General features: G+C 42.7%; 1 protein-coding gene across 1 annotated transcript in view; it reads right to left on the bottom strand.

Annotated features, from left to right (window-relative positions):
- The window catches only part of GRID1 (glutamate ionotropic receptor delta type subunit 1), a 537,830-nt gene that overhangs the window by 40,468 nt on the left and 483,989 nt on the right, over positions 1 to 13,373 (bottom strand). Inside the window, exons 11-12 of the mRNA XM_026851878.1 lie at positions 12,393 to 12,717; positions 10,569 to 10,707 (exon numbers count right to left, since the gene is read on the bottom strand). Of these exons, the coding sequence (XP_026707679.1) occupies positions 10,569 to 10,707; positions 12,393 to 12,717 (464 nt within the window). The remainder of the gene's footprint in view (positions 1 to 10,568; positions 10,708 to 12,392; positions 12,718 to 13,373) is intronic.

The raw sequence follows: 13,373 nt of genomic DNA, 5'->3' as shown, positions 1-13,373 counted from the left end.
GTGCCGAGCCCAGGGCTCAGATCCCTTCCCTGTCCCTGCTGGCCACGCCAGTGCTGACACCAGCCAGGATGCCGTTGCCCTCCTTGGCCCCCTGGGCACACGGCTGGCTCATACCCTCTTGCCTCTCTCTCCTCACCCTGAACATGAGTCTCACCTGATTACTGAACCTCACGCTAGAAACGCTGACGGCATCGCATCAAAACCAACTAGCTGTTCCTTATATTAAGATTAATTAGTTTATCGGGCAGCCTAATTACATACCTTGAAATACGAGCTTGGAAATCGCATTACTGCCATATGAAAGAAACATACTAGTTAACATCCACCCCGTTCTGACTGATGGTTTTCTCTTCTCTTTTAGATAGACAGGACTATTCATAAATCAATTAAATTAAATCAGTGGCTCATTCTCCTAGGCTGGTTTTGATGGTTTAGAAGGCAAACAACTTTAGTGCATGTGATTACATTTCTTTTCATGGAACTTCGGCAGCTGTATCAAAACAGCTTTTCTAAGGCAGCACCATTCTCTCCCTCGTCTCCAGATGAGTTCTGGAAACGCTCCTGTGTTATATTATATGGGGGCACGCGTGCAGAAGCAAACGTTGCTTAGTAAGGCAGATGGGCCCAGGAAGCAGAAGGAACATATGCAATCCTTCCCTTAGCAACACAGTACTATTTCCAGAGAAGTTTTCTTTCCCTCTAGAAAATCTTTTGCAACACAGGAACTAAGAACTAATAGAAAAGCACTTATGGTAATAAACAGTAGCATCTTAGTTTCCAGGGAAACTAAGAACCCCCGGCCCCTTTCCCCACTAAACACCCATAACCTGCATCTATTGAAAGTGTGTTTTTCTGGCTTTTTTCTTTTATCATCAGGAATAGTTTCTAAATCTCCTTATGAGGATACTCAATTTTTAAAACCTTGTCTTTAAACAGCAAGTTTAGAGTTTTGCGCCTCATGGCAAGGCAGTCTATAAACATTTTAGAATGTATTGGAACAACTTTTATTTCAGAAGATGAAATACCGTCCTATATATCATTTAAGGTGTTAAGAGTTTAAGGTGTGAGAAAGAATGATCTTCTATCATGGAGACATTTATAAGGGGAATGGCTGGTTTAGATTTGAATGAAAATGTCAAAGAGAAAAGATTCTAAGATTAAATGTGTTTGCGAGATGATGGAGCTCACTATCCTGAGAGAAAAAAGGAGGAAAAAAAAAAAAAAAAAGCAAGAGTAACAGCATAAAAATAATGGATTTCAAAAGGCCAGACCTCAACAGACTTCGGGAATTGGAGGAGAAAGTCACTTAGGAAGTTGATTTAAAGGATAAAGGACTATAGAAGGGCTGGCAATTCCTGAAAAGGACTGTATCAAAGACACAGGTGCCAAGTATCTTAATGAGAAGAACTGTAAGAAGAAATTACCAGAAGCTGTTATAATGTCAGCAGGAGCTCTTTCATGACCTAGAAAACCAAAAGCATTTATAAAAGAGTAGTGCAACCATTTGACTAAATAGGCACACACACACACTACAAACGCACGGGAATCATACAAATGCATGGGAGGAAAAAAAAAAAAAAGATCAGAGAATCGAAAAATCAATCCTCCTCACAACACCGACAGATCTAGCTTATATGATTTAACATGTTCCTGCTCAAAGCTGTTTGCATCATGCCCTGACTGAAGATCCCGTGTCCACAGCAGAGCTGGCGAAAGACACACGCCTGTAGCCCAGCTATCCCATACAAAGTTTGATTCCTTAATTTACGGCTGATTTCACCAGCACAGCGTGAAACACCGTGTGTTTCTCCATGACCGTGCACTGAGCTCACCAAAACCGAAGCTCTTACCCTCACAACCTAGAGCACAGGCGTGCTCAGTCTCTGGTCTGCGAAGAGCAGCTGCTGAGCTGAGCTCCGAGAGATCAGCGTTTGAACTGACTCTATGAACTGAACTTCCAGGCTGCAGGAGGGACGAGCACTACTTAATTCTGAGTGCAGGCCATTCACTCACGTTGCGATGGGGAAGATGGATCACCTACGTGGAGCACAGGAGCGGCCACAGCAGGGTGGCACTGCTCAGAGTTAACCAACCAGCTCCAGGAGGGCGGCTGGGCAAACGTTCCTCCTCTGCCCCTGCTGCAAACTTCCCCTCTTTCCCTTCGCCATCCAAAAATAATCTAAAAAAAACCCAACAATTCCGTGCACGTCCCTTACACTCACAGCCAGCCTGCTGACGTGGAAGATGCACTAATATTCATTGAGGTGGGAAATTTACTTTTGCTGCCAGATGGGTGAGAAATTCTGGTGCTGAACCACCATGGTACGAGAACGACAGGACTGCTGCTCACACGGAGCCGTCGGTGGGGAATGGTGCAAGGTGAGAAGCCCTTTTTTTTTCTTTTTTTTTTTTTTTTACACAAGCCACTGACGCATGTCCCAAAATATGCAACAGATTAGCAGAGCTGGAAGCTCATGTATGTCCTGTCTGAGCTGAGAGCAAGCCACGAAACAGGTACCACTCTCCCTTCTCACAAGTAGGTGCACCTGCCTTCAACTCCATCCCGCTGTTTCACAGGAAAAGTGCTCACTAATTACTGGTAGTTTTGCAAAGGCAATTTACTTGCTTGCTCTGGCTGCAGGGACGCTTTCAGAGAGACCTTCCGACTCCAGATGATTTCAAAACCTACGCAGAAATATGTGTCTATTACCCCATAATAGAACAACCTTCATGACCTTTACAACAGGGCCACTCTTAAACACTAATGCCTCCGACCAGCACAGAGAAATGATTTAAAATACAAATAATCTTGCAGGTTGTTTTGTTTTGTTTTCCAGGCAGCTGTTTCACCAGCAAGTATCATGAAGATATTTATCTATTTTCAGGTTCTGCCTGGCTTCCCACTTCGAGAGTCTTTGTTTAAATATGTTTTATGGCCTCAAGTTGCGCCAGGGGAAGTTCAGACTAGATATTAGGAAGGATTTCTGTGCAGAAGGGGCTGTTGGGCGTTGGAATGGGCTGCCCGGGGAGGTGGTGGAGTCCCCATCCCTGGAGGGGCTCAAGAGTAGGGTCGATTTGGAGCCTAAGGATACGCTGTAGGTGGGAACTGCGCTAGGAGAACGGTTGGATCGGATGATCTCCAGGGTCCTTTCCGACCTAGATGATTCTGTGATTCTGTGAAATACTCTTCAGACAAAGATATATACCACAGGGGCACGTAACAGTATCTGTCTGTCCAAAAGAAGAGCAAACACAGCCAGCAGGCAAACTCATGGAATTGTGTATTAACATGCCAAAAGCAGTTAGGGGATTTTGCGTCGTAGGTCAATTAAATATCTACCTGATACAGTGGAAAAAATATTAATGCTACTGGCAGGAGTGAAATGCAAATACTCGAGCACGCTGGCCAGCCTGCTCTAATGGTTGTTCCTCACCCAGAATACATTTCCAAACCAAAACTCACCATTAAGTTTTTCTTCTTACTCCTCTTTTAGTCCTTAAAAAGTGATGGGTCGAGGTAGTCTTTACAGTTAGGAAATGTGTGAAGCTTTAAGGCCATTTCTGTTTGAATTGCTACAGTAATCATTATTTTGCCTTTTTAATATCCTGTTATATTAGATTTTATTATCAGTTCATATAAGACATTAAATCAGCTTCTTTAGAGAAAAACAACAGAAATATAAATATCCTATTGGGCAAAAAAATCTTCTATTACTGCATTTTGTATTGTTTATCCCTTAGGAGTCAAATAGAAAATAAAACCCAACAAAATAAGCCATAGGTACTATCCTTGTAATAAAAAGAAACCACATACTACAACAAAGAAGGTTGAAGTCAGGGACCGATGAGACTTAAAGTATGCAGAAAGCATACAGCAGCTCTACTCTACGGAAAGCCAATGAACGACTATGCTAATATGAGAAAACCTGACTTAAAAAAATACGAGAAAATCTGAGCTGAGAAGAAGAGACTGCATAGGAAATCTCAGACCTGAACCAATCCTTGTACGTTTTGATGGGCTGTCATGAGGGTTGGTGCTTTTGCTAGATTCTCACCCTTCCAAAGCCAAAGAAAAAAAATAATAATAATAATAAAATCATTTTATTACCTGAACAGATGGTAGATTTTGCTAACCTCACATCCAAATCATTTTCTTCTCTAAACTGTGTGCGCATCTGAATGTTAATGCCTCAACCCACTTAAGCCACAGAACTTCCCAGTAGCAAGAACAAACGAGGAGATGCTATAACGTGTCGTAAAAGCAGAGTTGAAGAGAGTGTGGATTCACAAATCTCTGGGTTTGCCATTGATCTCCAAGATACGCCACGTTTTTATGCTGGCAACTGGGGAGCTGGGATGCAAGCTTGATTTTCAGCTTTGCATTCTTGATTTTCCCAGGAAAATGTCCTTGGGAAATATTTGCGCTTAGATGCTCGCCCACTTGCTCAATTACAGAAGTAATTAGGATCCATTTTAAACCATGGTTGAACGGCCAACACTCAGAGAGCTTTTTAAAAGGCTCCAGACTCTGTGAAGCCCTGGGTTTCCCAGAAGCACCCACTGGGCAACGCTATTAATGAACGTGAAACGAAAAAATAAAGACAGTGGGTGTCCTAGCACTGGCAAGAGCACCGTGTCTCGTCCTGAACGGTGCCTGAAGGCAAACGGTAGGCAAGCTCTGCCCTCGAGTGCTGCTGCCCAGGCTGCAGAGCACTTCCCACAAAATTTCTTCCATGTGGTCTAAAGAGAGAATGTTCTGGAAAGAAAAAAAAAAAAATCAAATATTGAGATTTTGCCTTTACTCATTCACTTGCATCTTTCTTACACTCTTTTTTAGCCTTCATTTTTTATGGATGGACTTAATCTAATTATTTAATTATTGAAGCTTTTGCTCACAGGCCTTAAATAATAATCACAATAATTATTTTTTATCATGCTCATTCATACATGCCTCCTGCCAGCGTGCCCGAGGTGCTGCACAGACGCTGCGAAACACAGTACAAATTAAACAGTACAAAAGAAAATCCAATGAAATATTTAGAAAGCCACATATGATATTAACAACAGAAAGGCTGTTTTCAAACACAAAGAATTTCAAGGCAAAAATCACTGCAAATACAGAGGGATTCCTGCGAGGTTCTGGCTACCAACCCTATCAAATCCACTTAACTACAGCAGATGAAACCTTTGTGCCTTTCCCTCTAGCTGGCGTCTTCAAAACACTTTCCTCATTTGCTTTTAAAATATTTTGAGATTGTTTCTGGTTTGTATGCAACCCAGAAAATCTATCTTTTTGTGATACCCGCAGAGCCATTATAATACGGTCATTTCTGGCCATCATCTTTAAAGTAGCTAAACTGACAAGGAGCCATACAAAATATGAAAAAAAAAATTGTTACTCCGTTATACAGAAAGGGAACCGAGATAAAGAGGAGGCTGAGCTTGCCAAGATCAAACAAATCTTGTGGGAGAAAAAGAATCTGCACCCAAGTCTTCCAAGTGCCGGACTATCACCCCAGCTAAACCGCAGTTAATCTTCGGCTGCCACCAAAACACGGGAAATATGGGGATTCAAACGCAAACAAGGAAATCCCAAATGATGAAACAGCAGCTGTGACCTTAAAAGCAGATGTAACATGCAGTTGTACGCAGTCCACGCATGTATATAGACAGATGCCTCTCAGAAACATCCAGAGCACATGCCAATGTTAAGGATTGATTTGATAAAATCTCCCATTTCGACTCTCTTGAAATGGCAAACAGCCCAATTTTATGTCCTATTTTTCCTGCGTGACTCCTAACCTCTTGTCAGACAAGCTCTCCTAAGCTTGAGTTTGAGAATATCTGTGCAGCTACTGAACTACATGCAGTCAGCTTGTTAACAAGAAATGAAGCTGGGAAGTTAGGTCACTGCTAATTAAACTCCTAATTACAAATGGAAGGTCAGACAGCAGATCCAAGGGCTGTGTGAAAATCTAATAGGACAAAAGAAAGCGCAAACTCACACGTGGTAATTCAGCCCTTACTTGGTTAGAAAACATCCCAGCTGCGTACAGTTCTGAAGGCAAATATTGAAATAAAGGTAAATCGCTTGGGTTTAAACAAGTTTGTCAAGGATTGGCACAGGCTCTAGACATTACCTAGATTTTGATTTAAAAATAAAAATTAAGAATGGCTCATTCGTAAAGTTACAACATGGATCGTGGCTCCCCAGCCTGAGCTCCAGAGTGGTCGCCATCGGCACATTTACAAGAAACGCCTTCGCTTTCGGAACATCTCGCCCCTCTGCCCACACGCTGCCCGGCCTCTGAATCGCCCCAAATCCTGAGGCCACCACTACATCGCCTTTTCTCCCTCCGTGCAAGGTGGGGCAGAGAGAAGCTGAGAAGAGCACAAGAGGCAATTTAAGCCAGAGGGCTCGGAGAAACAGCATTGAAAGTGCGAAGGGGTGCAGACGTACCAACGGCTGGAAAACGGGAGACAGCCAAGGGAGGTCCACACCGTTTTCTGCTCTCAGTCTCTTGAAGGGCCAGAAGTTTCGATGTGGGTCTCAAACTCCACGTTCTGACCCTCTCTGCTGCCCTGTCACACTGGGACAAGGGATGGGCAGCAGGACACGTGAGGAGCAAGGCAGCACGGCAAGATGGCTCAGAGAAGAGAGCCAGTGCCTGTCCCCGTTATCACGCTTCTGATGAAGCCTTTGAGGGTTTGGGAAAATTCAAGTAGAAGGAGTTTTGTTCTTTCCAAGACAGGCACATTTTTTCATGGGATCTGGGCGCCTGGACAGCACAGCACTTGGGAAGCCATTTGGGACTGAGGAAGGCTCTGTCAGGAAATACAGAAATACAGGCAGGGTATCAAAGCTGCTTAGTGCTGCGCGTCCTGCTCTGGGTATTTCACCCTTCTGCGAGCCACAGGCACTCCCTGAAACTCGTGGCAGAGTGGAAAAGCCTTATGAAATTTGCCACTACCAGCTTAAAAAAAAAATAAAATAAAAATTAGTCCCTCAGCAGCAGGCTTCCCTCTAACACACTAATTCTAAAGATTTGCCTTCCAACAGTTCAACTTTGCTTCTGTGTCTCACCAAGCCCCTTCTAATAAATATCATTTATGATTTCTTCGACACACTTGTTTTGCAGTGAAATTGTGGAGGTAACTATCACTGGGTTGACTGACACCTTGTTATTTGATCAAACATCCTCCTATTCCGCTAGTCACGGACCACACATGCCAAATTTGATGCTGAAACGACTTTTATGAGGCATTTTGGGGGAAGCTTGGGAAGAAAATCAGTCTTGCAATGAAAATCTTAACTATGTTACAGATGCTGCAGCCCTATAATACTGTTTTCTCTCCTGCTGGCAATTTAGCAGCAGCAGTACTGAACACCAGAGGACTTCTCTACGGGGGGAGAGCTAACAGCACACATTTACTAAGAGGATGGGAGGTTGGGTTTCTTAACAGTTGGAGTGCACACACATGGATTTGGTAGCTCTCAGCTGGTGAGCAAAATGTCAGCTATAACTCATTGTGCCTCTTCGGGATTTCACCTAAGTATCCCTCTCTGGGTCCATGGAAGATATAACGTGGGCAAGCCGCGTGGCAGATTTAGAAAGGCAAAAATAACCACTCCGTATGATGCTTGAAGCTAAGTCGAACTGGGAGCCGGGACACCAGCCCATGATGCATTCTATTAAGGCAGCAATCTACTTTCACAGGAAAAAAATATTTGTTCTAAATCTGACACAACATTTTATAAGATGTTTCTCTTAAAGAGTGTGAACGTGAAAATATCTTCATCACAGCTTAGAAATGGATGAAGGCTCAACAGAGTTTCCGGAGAACCTATTTCTTTACCCCATCTCCTTTCTCCGAAGGCACTGGAAGTTTTCGGTGAGAGGGGTTAGAACAGATCTCTCCCCCTCTGAGTAGCAGGATCTCAGGGACATTCTACGAACTTTGTGAGACAGCCATAGGCAAGCACGGCTCTTAACTGTCTCAGTTACAGAATCATGGAGTCACAGACTGATTTGAGTTGGAAGGGACCATAAAGACCATCTAGTCCCACCTCCTCCTGCCCCGGGCAGGGCCACCTTCCCCCAGCCCAGGTTGCCCAAAGCCCCGTCCAACCTGGCCTTGAGCCCTGCCAGGGAGGGGGCAGCCACAGCTTCTCTGGGCAGCCTGTGCCAGGGCCTCACCCCCCTCACAGGGAAGAATCTCTTCCTTCTGTCTCATCTAAATCTCCCCTCTGTCAGTTTAAAGCCGTTACCCCCCATCCTGTCCCCACACCCCCTGATCCAGAGTGTCCCTCCCCCCTTTCCCGCAGCCCCTTTTAGCCCTGGGGGGCCGCTCTAAGGTCTCCCCGCAGCCTTCTCTTCTCCAGCTGAACCCCCCAACTCTCTTACAGCCAGGCAGCTGGAGCACAGGCAGTGAACCTTATGGCAACTTGAAGTACTTCAGACATTTATGTTTTGGCACCTGAATTAGTCTGCTGGCGTTTGCAAATCACAGTAGAGTGCTGCCTTCCTTCTGCATCCTCACCTCGTACAAGCAGATGTGATACTGGGAACCCAGAAAATGGAAACTACTGTTCGGTACAGAAAGGCATTTAATGGTGATCCTTCCGCGGCCATCTCTAGCAGCAGAAAGGTGTCTGGGCTCTAAAGTCCTGAAACAACACCGAGCAATTCCTTTACCCAAATAACTTTCTCCTCAAGATTCTTAGCAATGTCTTTTCCTCTTAACAAGGGGACTCAAAACCCCTTGTACATGTTGTAATGGTTCAGCCTCTAAGGCCTCTAATAACTCATAGTTCTGGTCTTAAACCTGTGTCTTTTTTTTTGTCTTTTTTTTTTTTTTTTTTTTTTTTTTTTTCTCAGATTCCTCACTGCATTTCACCCAACTTTTGTCCTCATCTGAACTTTGCTGAGCTTTGGGAAGTGCTCAGTAGACCAAACGGACAATTTCTTCTGCCACGAAGAGAGCTTTCACAAGTTTTAAAGATCATTATTCAAGGTTTCTAGATAACTATTTCTGTCTTGGGTTTCAAGAGCAATTTATTCATTAAGCTCAACCTTATTCCCATTACAGCCAGGCCTCACAGATACTCTTCGGTAGTTTTATTCTATTTAGTTTCTCATGCTATTTCCAGAAATTACTTGCAGTTCTTATTTTTATTACCGTTAAAACCCACTTATTTTGGCCAAACTAACAGAAAACTAATTTAAAAACAAAGCTTTTTATGGTTTTGGCACTATTATTATTAGAACACTATATCCATACAAAGCATTACATTATCTGCAAGTATGCAATGACAAGTTAAAAACTGGAAATACTGTTAAACTCATGTTTATGAGAAATGCGCTTATTTATGTCCTTCTATGCAGATACCACAGAGAAGGCAAAAGCAGCTCTAAGTGCCAGCCTCAACTAAAGTGCCAATGCCTCCGTTTTAGGAGCTGAGCACAAAGATTACAGTCCCAGTTTTCCCAGTGCAACCCCAAATGAGACCTACAGAGTAACCGCGTCATTCACTCTCTAGCACATAAAGCCCTTGGCTCAGGATTTTCCTGGAGGGGAGCCTGTGTCACGCTGCCTGTCCTCTGGCCACCTCTCCACTCCATAGCCATCCCCTCAGACATGAGACACCAGGCTCTGGTCCTGTCAGCACCGACCGCAGAAGATCAACGGCCCTCCCACCACACCATGCCGGCACGAAGGTGGAAATTTTGTTTGTCTTTTAAGAGAACAAATGAAAACATTCTTTAGCTTTTAAATTTTCTGAAGAAAACCAAATCACACATGCACACAAATTGTCACCAAACAACCAGCAGTTCTCTGGAGCTGCTCAGAGTCTTGGTTTATTGAAATTATTCTCGTTGGGTATGGATTAGTCGGCAAACGGCAGGGGAAAGAAGTCAAAGGTGCAAGATAAATTGGGTTTGTTACTGAAGCTGTAATTTATCATCACAATATTGCCAACACAACTGTAGAGAATTAGATATAAATTTAATAAAACAACTGCTGTATTACATCTATTATCCTGGAGTCAGGTCCAGTTATCTTTTCCTCCTTGAGAAGAAGCTTTTTCTCCAAATAATGCCACTGAATCTGGCCATTTATACATATACATATATATATATATATATATGAAACCAGCAGTGTATATCAAAATATTGATAACATAAACCTACACATTGAAAGTGGGAAGTGAAATGTTATATAGTTCCCTAAAGGTGGCAGTCCCTCTGATGTTCAACAAAGAAATAATGACAGCTGAAGCAGCGAGAGCTGTAGTTAAGCAAAATTCATGTAAACATGAAAGACCTGTCTTCTGGAAAAAAAATACACAATTAAAGTGCCATTGTCCTCTCCGTGCACCTGTCAAAACTGCTTGGGAGTTGCTGGAGTGAAGGTGAAGAGGGGAGAGAAGAGAAAAGCAGCTACTGCAAATAAGCAAAGTATTTTGTTAGAGAGTTATCTCCTTCTTGCAAGAACGAGTGCTCAAATGGATAATACCTTTCTGTGAAATCCAGGTTTCCAGCCTCACGTTAAGAAGCGGCTCTTACCTTATGGGATTATCCATCCTTGATACTGTGAGAAACGCTGCTAAGTTGGCTGTGTAGGAAGAGCACACGATAAGGGTGAAGAGCCACCAGCTTCCCATTACGATGCGCATGGCCACGGAGTTGACGGTAGATTCGCTCCCTACACACGAACAGAGGAAATGAGGGTCCCTCAGTAGCTTCCATCTACGATCACCCTCCGTGTGCCCTGTCATGTTAAACTTCGTTGGAGCTGCCCCTCCGTATTTCTGCTTCCCCTCCAGACCACCCTTTCACTATAAGAAAAACATGGATTCTGTTAAAACTGGTAATTCACACTGTCTCCAGTCAGCCTCTTGCCCTGAACACTGCTCTAGAAAACCATCTTTCAAAATATTTCCCTTGGGAATTAGTGAAGAGCAAATCTACAGAACATGAAAAATATCCTAAATAAATAAAGTGTAATGGTGAAGTATGACTAACATACAGGAATTCAATCATCACAATATTCAGGATATAGTAATATTCTCCTTTCAGTGACCATTTTAGATTTGGAAAAAACCCCACAGAGCTGTCCAATGGTTTGTGTTCTATCTGTGCTGTATTTAAATCTGCAAAGACTGAAGCATTGGTGTCATTACTTGTCGCTCCACAGCATTTCAAACAACGTGAAGATTTCCTTCCAGCTGGCTTCAAGCACAGTTATGCTTGAGCATTGTTGGAGACCAAACCTCACCATACAGCTGGTGCTAGTCGCTTCAGTGTGTGTCTGTGCTGATTGCAGCCTACTGTACTTAAACTCATCAAGGATGCCACCCAAATGAGACAAGGGACAAAGTTTCATAGCGACAGCAAGGATTTTCCAGCTGAAGCTTTATAAGCTCGCAATCACAATGATAAAAAAAAAAAGTAAAAAAAAGTTAACAACGTACCCATACGTTAGCCTTCAACAGAACCTGCCTCCCAAGAATAGTACTAAAATTATCGATACGGGGCAACAACGGTGTGGGCAGAGTTTGCGATCCTTTACAGAAGTCATTTTAATGGTAGCGATCTTACTGAATTCAGAAGGATTAGTCCTACGCCTAGAGATTCCTGAGCGTAAAGTTAGTTACGTGACTACAAATCATTTTCCTAGTCAGTTCAAAGAACCGAAAGATAAACTGTCTCACGTGAGTTCAAAAAAGTACAAATTTCTCAAATAAAATTTAAACATTTAAATGTTTAAATTTTAATGTTTAAATTAAAACATTTAAATGTTTAAATTTAAAACATTTAAATGTTTAAATTTAATTTATAAGTTAAAATTAAAACATTTAAATGTTTAAATTCAATTTAAAAGTTTAAATTTAAATATTTAAATGCTCGAATTCAAACATTTAAATGCTCGAATTCAATTTAAATGTTTAAATTAAATGAAAACATTTAAATGCTTAAATTTAATCTAAATGCTTAAATTAAAACATTTAAATGTTTAAATGTAATTTAAATTTTAAATTTAAACTAGGAAAGGTGCTAGTTTCAGAGGTGGAGAAGTGGTGTAATTCTGCACCAAGCCCCTCTGTACTTTATCATTACGTGATAATTTTCCCAAAGTGGAGAAGCCTGTTGTGAGTTTTTCTGGACTTACGGAGAGACAGAAAACCAGAACGCACCCCCCTCGCCCCAAACTTACCCACCTCTTCCCATTTTTCATCAGCTGGGCTAAGGAAACATATTACCTCCCCGTATGAGCCTCCTCTTTCACCTTTAGACTGTTCTGGCCAAGACTAACAAGGTCCTGAGCTGCTTTACCCCAGGCAGAACGTTCCTGAACGTCCGTCAGTGTGCTCACAAGAGAGAGGGTACCTTGCTGAACGAAGGCGCCGTACACGACCCAGATGGCACTGTGGAGGCTGGAGGAAGCAGAGGGGCTCTGCTGGGAAGCGTTCTGTGCCCTGACTGCCTGGATCCGGTTCAAGACAAAGATCAAGACCCCGACAATGGGGATGGCGGCAGCAATGCAAGCCCACACCGCAAAGTCGAAAGGAGCGAAGAGAGAGAAGATGTTGATTTTCTCTTCAGGCTTTTTGATTAATATCCCCACGGAATAGTCCATGTAGCGCTTGCTGAAGTCCACCACGCTCTCTCGTTCTGGTGTTATGGTGATGGCCGAGATGGCCAGGTCTGCTCTCTGCGAGACAAAAGCGACACGTCACATCTCTTCCTTTCACCAGGAATTTGGCCAGCGTAAGCTTTAAGGAGAAACTTTTTTAAGAACCGAAGGACTCCATGCATTTCTTTCCATAAATTAACACATTCAGACAAATTTAAATAAATTGTCTAAAAAATAAAACCAGAATCATTAACATTAGGTAGCACAGTGGTAAAACAGAACCTGTCAACGTGCTCTGGAACAAAAAGCCTCACCCTGGCTCCTCTCTGGAACAAGTGCAACTTATTTAACCTTTATCCCTCACTTGTTTTCCAAAGGATGCCTAAAACTCCAAACCCTATTAACCTGCTGCACTGTAAGGAATAAAAAAGAAACACCATTTCTTCCGCTTGTGTATTTGATATCTTGTCCTCCCTGCAGAGCTGCCAACTTCCCATATTCATGAAGGGATCTCATATGACAACTGGGGGGAAGATTTAGTTTGAGTTTTGTGTTGGTTTTTTTTTTTTTTTACAATGAATAGAGCGACTGCAAAAACTAGTAACTGGAAGAACGGACCAAAGGCAACTTCGCTCCTGAAAATTCTTTGACCTCAATATTTAAAGAGAGTAGGTTTTACCCATGGAGCGTCCTTGAAGAGTATCCAAACTTCATGAAAGATAAAACAGGAGTTT

This window comes from Athene cunicularia (genome assembly GCF_003259725.1).
Source record: "Athene cunicularia isolate RWA chromosome 6 unlocalized genomic scaffold, athCun1 chr6_part2, whole genome shotgun sequence".
NCBI classification, from domain to species: domain Eukaryota; kingdom Metazoa; phylum Chordata; class Aves; order Strigiformes; family Strigidae; genus Athene; species Athene cunicularia.
This window is presented reverse-complemented; position numbering and strand designations above follow the sequence as displayed.